Below are 8,195 nucleotides of genomic sequence, written 5' to 3'. Positions count from 1 at the left end.
CTGGGATGATGGGAGTCCTGGGGACAGCTGCTGATGTTGAGGAAAACCACCTCCCTTTCCCTTATTTATTTAATCCCCACCCCTCCCTGAGACAGGGTTTCTCTGTGTAGCCTTGACTGTCCTGGACTTTGTAGACCATGTTGGCCTTGAACTCAAGCACCACTTCTAATCCTCTACTTTTGAGACAAGCCTTTGTTAAGAGGCCAGGCTGTCTGGGTGGCGCCGGTACACGCCTTAATCTCAGCGCTGGGGCAGGGAAGGAGGGACAGGTGGATCTGAGGTTGAGGGCCAGCCTAGTCTGCATAGAGAATTCCAGAACACTGAACAGCCAGTGTTACTTAGAGACTCTGTCTCAGAAAAAGCACTTGGCGACTGTAGTAAAGCTGAGTTATCTTGGGCTGTCTTTAAGCCATGTAGCAGCTATTCATTTTTGATATTTTACTCTACAACCAGGGAAATCCTTTTCCAATGTATTCACAGAACATTAATTTCCACCAAACCCAAAGAATGCCATCTGCACGCGGGTGGAATATGCCTTCACTTCCATCATTCAGGAGGCAGGGGCAGGCAGATCTCTGTGTTCCAGGCCAGCCTGGTCTTCACAAACCCACTTTCTTATGGTCACACCAATATAGCAGGTAAAAAAATTCTAGATTCAACCTTCTGTCCTGTGGCTGAATAAGCTCTCAGGCTTTCCCAGTCTTCACAAATTGCGTGCGTATGGGTATTTTGCCTGCATGTCTATGCACACATATGCAGTGCTCTTGGAAGCCAGAAGAGGGTGTCAGATTTTGGATCTGTAGTTCCAGTTTCAAACCATGCGGGTACTGTGAATTAAGCCTGGGGCCTCTGGAAGTGGCCAGTGCTGGACCTGATAGTGCTCCACGCCTCAGCCCCAATGCTCAGAGGCAAAGGCAGGCAGATCTATAGTTCCAGGCCAGCCAGAGCAATACAGTAAAACTTTCCCCTCAAAAGGAAAAAGAAGAACAAAACAAAGTATAGCTACTAAGATGGGTGTGAGCCAGGCTTGGTGGCGAGAACCTCAAACCCAGCAGTCTGAGGCAGGCAGATCTACAGGCCAGCCAGGTCTATAGAGCCAGGGACAGCCCTATATAGCTAGGCAGAGAAACCCTATCTGGGGTGGGGGTGGGAGGGGACTGGAGGAAAGGTGTTTGTCACTAAGCCTGAAGGCCTAAGCTCCATCCTCAGGACCCTTATGATGGAAGGATAATGGGTTCCCAAGTTGTCCTGATTTCTCAGCCAGCACCTGCAGTTTTTTTTTTAAAATAAATTTTATTTATCAAAAATTTCATGTCATCAGTCTACCACTCCCATCTCTAACTCCCCAGTCAAGTTCCTAGAAGCAATTTGGGAAGCACTAGTAAACCTCCCCACTCAAAAAAATAAATAAATAAAATCAAATAAAACAGGAATACTCATAGACACAAAAGGTCAGAAAGACAACAGTGTAAACCAATTAATTAGCACCAAGGTGGCTGAGCCAGGATGGGCTCTCCAGGTTCCTGGCTAGCCTGCGGGGTGAGGCCCTGCAGGGTCTGTGGGAAGCCCAGGTTGCAGATTCAGCTTTGTTTGTCTTGTCTTCCAGGCCATTTCTGTCCAGTGCCATCTGTCTTGGCACCCATGTGTTGAAGCATTGACCCTGAGTCTCTGGAAAGCATCCAGCACTTTTCGAGTTTGGTGCAGCCACAAGTCAGAAGGGGGAAAATCATGCTACATGCTGGAGTGGCCCCATGGGACATTGAGAATCAGCAGTTGTGTTCACAGCTGGTGGAGGACTCCGAGGGATTGATGGGAACGAGCCTGTACCTCCAGCTTGGAGGCCGGCAGCAGTGGCCTCTGTGGGAAGCACAAGAAGAGGTGCCATCCCGGGCAGATGGCTGCAGCCGGGCAAAGCGGGGACGCATCTCCTGCTCCAAGGAACGCTGGATGAACCACCTCTGCAGGGAGGAAGCACACGGGGAAACATCAAAGGGAGGAGCCTGTGTTCCCAAAAGCTGACCCCCAACTGTGCTCCTGCCTTCCTTTCATCCAGGCCCCAAAGGGAGGAAGCCCCCTAAGGAATATGAGGGGCCTGAAAGGTTGGGCCCACCAACCAGGGAACCAGCCTGTTCAAGTGCCTAGACCCCGGTGGTTCTCAACCTTCCTAATTTTTTTTTTTTTTTTTTAATTTGCTGTTGCCTTATTTATTTATTTTCCAGAGCTGAGGACCGAACCCAGGGCCTTGCCCTTGCTAGGCAAGTGCTCTACCACTGAGCTAAATCCCCAACCCCCTTCCTAATTCTTGAACGTTCAATAAATCTTTAATATAGATCCTCATGTTGTGGTGACCCCAACCATAAAATTATTTTGTTGTGTATTTCATAACTGTAATTTTGCTACTGTTGTGAATCTTAATGTATCTGATATGCAGGAGATCTGATAAGCAACCCCTGTGGATGGGTTGTTGGACCCCAAAGGGGTCAGGACCCGCTGGCCCTGAGGTATACAAGGTGGGGCAGGGGAATCTCACCTCAACTTGCTCCTCCTTCAAGTTGAGTCTGCTGGCCAGGACCTTTCGGGCCTTCAGGTCTGGGTACGGCTCTACCTTGAAGTGCTTTTCCAACTCCCAGACCTGCCCCCAACTGTACTCTCGGTCAAGGGGGCCCAGGGTGCAGGAGGCTAAGTAAGAAAAAGAGGGAGAAAGAGAAACCTAGCCCTGGCTGGTGGGATGGGACCACCCTTGCTGCCATGCCTGATGCTGACTGAGCTTTGATGCAGAGAGACCTCACAGCAGGAGGTCACCCACTCAGGAGAGTTGTCCTCAGACTTAGGTACACATCCCCCGTGCCCTCCCACCCACACATAAAATAAACAACTGTAAAAAAAAATCCTTTCTTATAACCCCAAGCTCTGCCTTTCTTCTTGGGGAGCCACCTTCCAGCTCCACCCAGTTGACCTCAAACCTGAATCTTTGTGGAGAGTCACACCCTTAACCCCAGCATTTGGAGAGCTGAAGCAGGAGGGTGGGGAGTTTGAAGCTTCCTACCAAGTGGTGGGATCATGGCCTCTGAAGAATTGAGTCTGTCAGGGTGTGGCGGGTGCAAGCCTGGAATTCCAGCACTCAGGTGGAAGAAAGGCTTTGCCAGGAACCCATAACCCCAGCAGGTGGGTCTCTTGAGTTGAGCCAGCCTGGTCTACAGAGAAACCCTGTCTGTAGAACAAATAAGCAAACAAACATTCAAGGCCATTTCCCACACGCCTGACAGGTTTATCAAGATAGGGCTGTCCTGGACTTGCTTCGGAGACCAGGCTGGCCTTGAACTCAGAGATCCACTTGCTTCTGCTTCCCGAAGTGCCAGGATCACAGGCATTCGCTACGGCTCCAGGCTGCTAACACCCTGTCTCTAAAGAACGTAACCATAAACACTCTCCTCCAAAGAAAACCAAACAAGAAGCTTACGAAAGAAAAATCAAAATTAAACAAGCTGATGAGTTTGCAAGAAGTTCCCAGGTGAATACAATAGCCTGAACCCCCGCAGGCCTATCAGGCTGCTGTCCAGTGGGCTCTCCCTCCCCTAACCCTGAACCGTGGCTCCTTGTGCCGTGCGCTCCAATGTCCGACCACCGGACACCATGCAGACCCCCAACTCAACTGAGAAGCCTCGCTTTCTGCAAGGCCTGGTCTGCCCTGGGGGCCAGGCGAGATCTGCAAAACCCGAGCCTCAGGATAGCATAGTTACCCACCCGGCAGCATCCGAACAGGCTCCGGAGGCCCCAGACTTACACAGGGAACGCGGAGATGCTTCCATCTTGCCTGCAGCTCACCTCAAATGTGGTTCCAAGGTATGTTCCGAGTACGTAGGATTAAATCCCACCTCCGTCCTGGGACCACCCATCTGGAACCCTCCCACTACACCTCCCTCTGAGGCCTCTCCAAATCACTCTGTTCCACTCAACTGTGCTCGCCCCAAGCTTCTGCCCCTCGCTGTTGCATTCCCACCTTCGGGGGTGTTACTTTGCTGCGTTCTAAATTCCTCATTGAGAAACGGTTGCTGCCTCTTGGCACTGAAACGTGGGACACTAATTGAGCCTTGGTTTCGCCCTCCAGAGCCTCCAATTTAGAAGGGCCGGCTCCACCCAGTGTCTCCTGTGCAGTTAATGGCCTCCAGCCCGCCAGATCCGCAGGTGTTCGTCCTCATTCCTTCGCGAAGCTAGACGCCCTTCCTTCGCCGCCAGGGACCAGCCTAGCGTTTCAGGCTGCCACCCTCTGTCTCCCGAGTGTCTGGATTAAGCAGACCTTTTAGAGTGCCCCCTAAAGTGTCTGGACCGGCGGGCTCTGGTGACCTGATGGTGACTTTGTTTCCGTTAGGGTTTGTTCCAAGACTGAGGGCTAGCGTGTTCACGGGAGAGGGGCTGATGAGTCCTTGCATGGACAAACCAACTTCCTTCCTTCCTCCCTCCGTTTCCTCCCTCTTTCCTTCCCTCCTTCTAGCCAACCAGCCAACCAAACAAACATAAGTCAGTCAGCCCCTCTTCTATGTGAACAGAAGTGGCTACAGGGGACTGCGGAGCCACACCTATGTTAAGGACGTATCTGATGAGGAATTGGAGATTGTGGGGAGTCGCAATGCTGCAGGGAAAACCAAACAATCTTGGACGGGCGTTAGTCTCCTAGTCAATCAGTGTATTTGACCCTTTATACTAGCAAGTAAAGCCTTTCCCTTTTAGAAGGCCTTAACTGACAGACCAGTAGCTTCTACCAACCCCAGAGTGAAGGATGTCATGTACAGCAACTTCCTCACTCTGCTGTAACCTGCCCACTAATTTACTTGGTAACTAGCCAGATTTTGACCTTTTTTCTGTCCTGTGACCACACAGGTTCCCTATGCCACTTTCCCACTATTGATAGCACAACCTGAAGCTTTCCTTTTGGTCACTCACAAAGCTCCGATAAACGAGACTGGGCATAGTAGCACACACCTGGAATCCCAGACTGAGTTCAAATCCATCCTGAGCTACAAAGGGAACAAAAGCAGGGTTGGTGAGGTGTCTCCCAAGGGGCTCCCTGACCTGGTGATGTCTTGAGTTGGATCCTGGGATCCAAAGGGTCAAAAGAGTACTGATTTCTGCATTCCCATCCGACTTCATGCACAAATAATTAAACACAATGCTTTAAAAAGAAACCACAGCCGTGGGGCACACCTGTAATCCCAGCAGAGGCAGAGGCAGAGGCAGGCAGATGTCTGTGAGTTCGAGGCCAGCCTGGTCTACAAAGTGAGTCCAGGACAGCCAGGGCTACACAGAGAAACCCTGTTTCAACAAACAAAGAGATCGAGAGAGAAAACAGAAACCAAAAATTATTTAATTTTTCTGAGGCAGTTTTTTTTTGTGTGTGTGTGTGTGTGTGTGTGTATGTGTAGCTCTGGAACTCACTCTGTAGACCAGGCTGGCCTTCCTCATAGACTGTCCTGCCTCTGCCTTCCGTGTGCTTGCATTAAAGGCTGGCACCATGAATGCCCACCTAATACCGGAAATTTTAAATGAGCTGACGAGATGGCTCATAGGTTAAGAACACTGTCTGCTGCTTCCAGGTTGAAGTCTCAGCACCCACATGGTGGCTCACAACCACCTGAAACTCGAGTTCAAAAGGCTCCGATTGCCTTTTCTGGTCTTTGGAGACGTTAGAATAATTAAGGCTGATGTAAGGAGACGGAAGGTGGAAAGAAAGAGGGACTTGGTCTGGCCTTAGGCAGGACCACATTTATTCACTGTGAGGGGCACTTTTGTCACCCACATGTGCAGATGCCAAAATGCCTACAGAAGAAGACGGGATGCAGCCCCTTAGAAGGGTGGAAATGACTTCCCAGTCTGCTAGGGAGACTGGGAAGTGTAGTCCTTCGGCAGCAGCTATCAGTGAACAGCAGCCACACAAGCGGTGTACAGATGTGTAGGCAGGAAAAAAATAGACATTAAAAAAATGTGACACTGTCTTTAAAAAATTAAAAAGGCAGGTGGGCTTGGTGGTGCATGCTTTTAACCCCAGCACTCGGGAGGCAGAGGTAGGCCAGTGTCTATGAGGAAAGCCAGCCTGGTCTACAAAGCAATTCTAGGACAGCCAGGGCTTGTTACACAGAGAAACCCTGTCTCAAAAAAATAAAAAATAATAACAGGAAATTTAAAAAAGACAGCTGGCAGTTGGTGGCAAGTTCTATGAGAGCCAGGACAGCCAGGGCTACACAGAGAAACCCTGTCTCCAAAGGAAAAAAAAAAAAATCCTGAACAACTTTTATCCCAGGCAAATTTCTGTGAGTTCAAGGCCACAGAATGTTTTTGTCTGAAAAACAAAAGGCTGGGTGTGGTGGTGCATGCCCCTTAATCCCAGCACTCTGGAGCAGAAGCAGGTGGATCGCTAAATTCCAGGACAGGTAAAGCTACAAACAAACAAACAAACAAACAAATAAAAAAAAAAAAGCAACTAATTTCCTCAACACCAACTATAATTCATGACAAATGATGTTCCCATCCCCCTGTATTTAGAGCTTTCAATACATAATTGCCAGCCATTGCATTCCTGAGCTATAGGGCAGAAAGACTAGGAGGGCTGATGTAGCCTGAACTGGTTTTGGGTGTGAGAGCACAGCGAGATGAAACTGTCCCTGGAGCGGACTCTGGGGAGCTCTATTCACCACCTTACGCCGTGTGCAGAGCTGGGTGTGCCAACGGTTAAAATCAGATCAGAAAGACGAGGGAGGCGGACATTGGAAGCAGATATGACTCCACCCGTCCATGGGAACAGAGACTCTCGTGGGTTAGGAACACTCACCAGCTGCTTTACATTTCTAGCATCCAGTGCCAGGGCCCGATGCCCTCTTCTGTCCCCATCAGACACACAAAGGTACACAGGCACACTCTTAGGTAGAACACCCATACACAAAATAAAACAATTACAACAGAAAGAGCCAGTCAAGGGTGGCTTTTATGAGGGGTGAGGGCAGCAAGGGGGGCATGGACAGACAAAAGGGAGGTGTTGGGGGAACCGGACATCAGACACTGCACTTTTTTTGTTTTTTGAGACGTGGTTTCTCTGTGTAGCCTTGGCTGTTCCGAACTCACTTTGTAGACCTTGTAGCAATCCACCTGCCTCTGCTTCCCTGAGTGCTGGGATTATAGGCGTGTGCCACCTTTCCTGGCAGACACAGGACCTTTAAACTATATCCTTTTGTAAGCAGCTTTTCTCTTTTCTTTCTTGGGTTATTGTATCTGAAAGACTAGGAGGTAGAAGCCTTATCACTCCCTGATAAGCATGAGATAGGGAGAAGGACAATGGCTGAGTGATAAAGGTGGCCTAGGGCAGCACAGAGTTCATCCTCACCCTCCTAACCTGAGACAAAAGCCTGCCGGCTTAAAACAAAGGCCTTATGGGCTTTTTCTCCTCACAGGCCTGTCCCGGCTGAAGGACCAGCTCAACAAGTTCAAGGCCAGGTCAGGACATGGTTAAGCAACAGTTGTGGGTCAGTCAGCCATCCTGTAACCAATCCTAAATTAGGGAAAGAAGACAATTCAAAGACTTACAAAAACAAAAATTAGCCCTCCAGAAGAAGCTGTGACTCTGCTTCTGATTTTGCCCTAAGCCCCTCCCCCCCTTCCATCCTTTGGTCCATGCCCATGTGCAGAGGCTTTTTTCTCTGTCTGTCCACAGCCTGCACTTCTCCAACCCTAATAAAAACCACTCTTGTGTGGCTGATTCTGTCTGCTGCTGCTTGCTGCATTTGAGAGAATTTGCCTGCTGCCGTCACCCTTAGAGAGTTTTCCTGCCTTTAAATTTTTTATCTCTCAGAGAAAAGAAACCTGATCAAGACCTCTAGATAGTCACAAGCATTTTACCTGCACACATGCCTATGTGTCTCATATGTGCCTTGTGCTCTAAGAGAGCAAAAAAAGGTATCAAAAGAGGGACAGCACGCATGGCCATCGCCACAACAAAACAGCAGAAATCGATCATCTTTCAACATTAATGTTCTCAATTCCCCAATAAAAAGACACAGACTAACAGAATGGATGGGAAACAGGATCCATCTTCCTGCTGCATCTAACAAATACACTTTAACCTCAAAGATAGACATCACCTCAGGGTGAAAGGATAGAAAAGATATTCCAAGCAAATGAACCTAAAAAGCAAGCTGGTATGAACATTT

General features: G+C 49.2%; 1 protein-coding gene across 1 annotated transcript; it reads right to left on the bottom strand.

The window, feature by feature from the left end:
• Positions 1-1,766: 1,766 nt before the first annotated feature.
• Positions 1,767-3,809, bottom strand: LOC110555192 (homeobox protein SEBOX-like). Its single transcript, XM_021648291.2, has 3 exons — positions 3,785-3,809; positions 2,531-2,679; positions 1,767-1,958 (listed from the first exon to the last, which is right to left on the bottom strand). Exons 1-3 carry the CDS (start codon positions 3,807-3,809, stop codon positions 1,767-1,769), a joined length of 366 nt encoding a protein of 121 aa, XP_021503966.1.
• Positions 3,810-8,195: the final 4,386 nt, after the last annotated feature.

This window comes from Meriones unguiculatus, chromosome 1 (genome assembly GCF_030254825.1).
Source record: "Meriones unguiculatus strain TT.TT164.6M chromosome 1, Bangor_MerUng_6.1, whole genome shotgun sequence".
NCBI classification, from domain to species: Eukaryota; Metazoa; Chordata; class Mammalia; order Rodentia; family Muridae; genus Meriones; species Meriones unguiculatus.
Note: the sequence above shows the minus strand (reverse complement) of the source record. Positions and strands in the feature narration are given on the sequence as shown.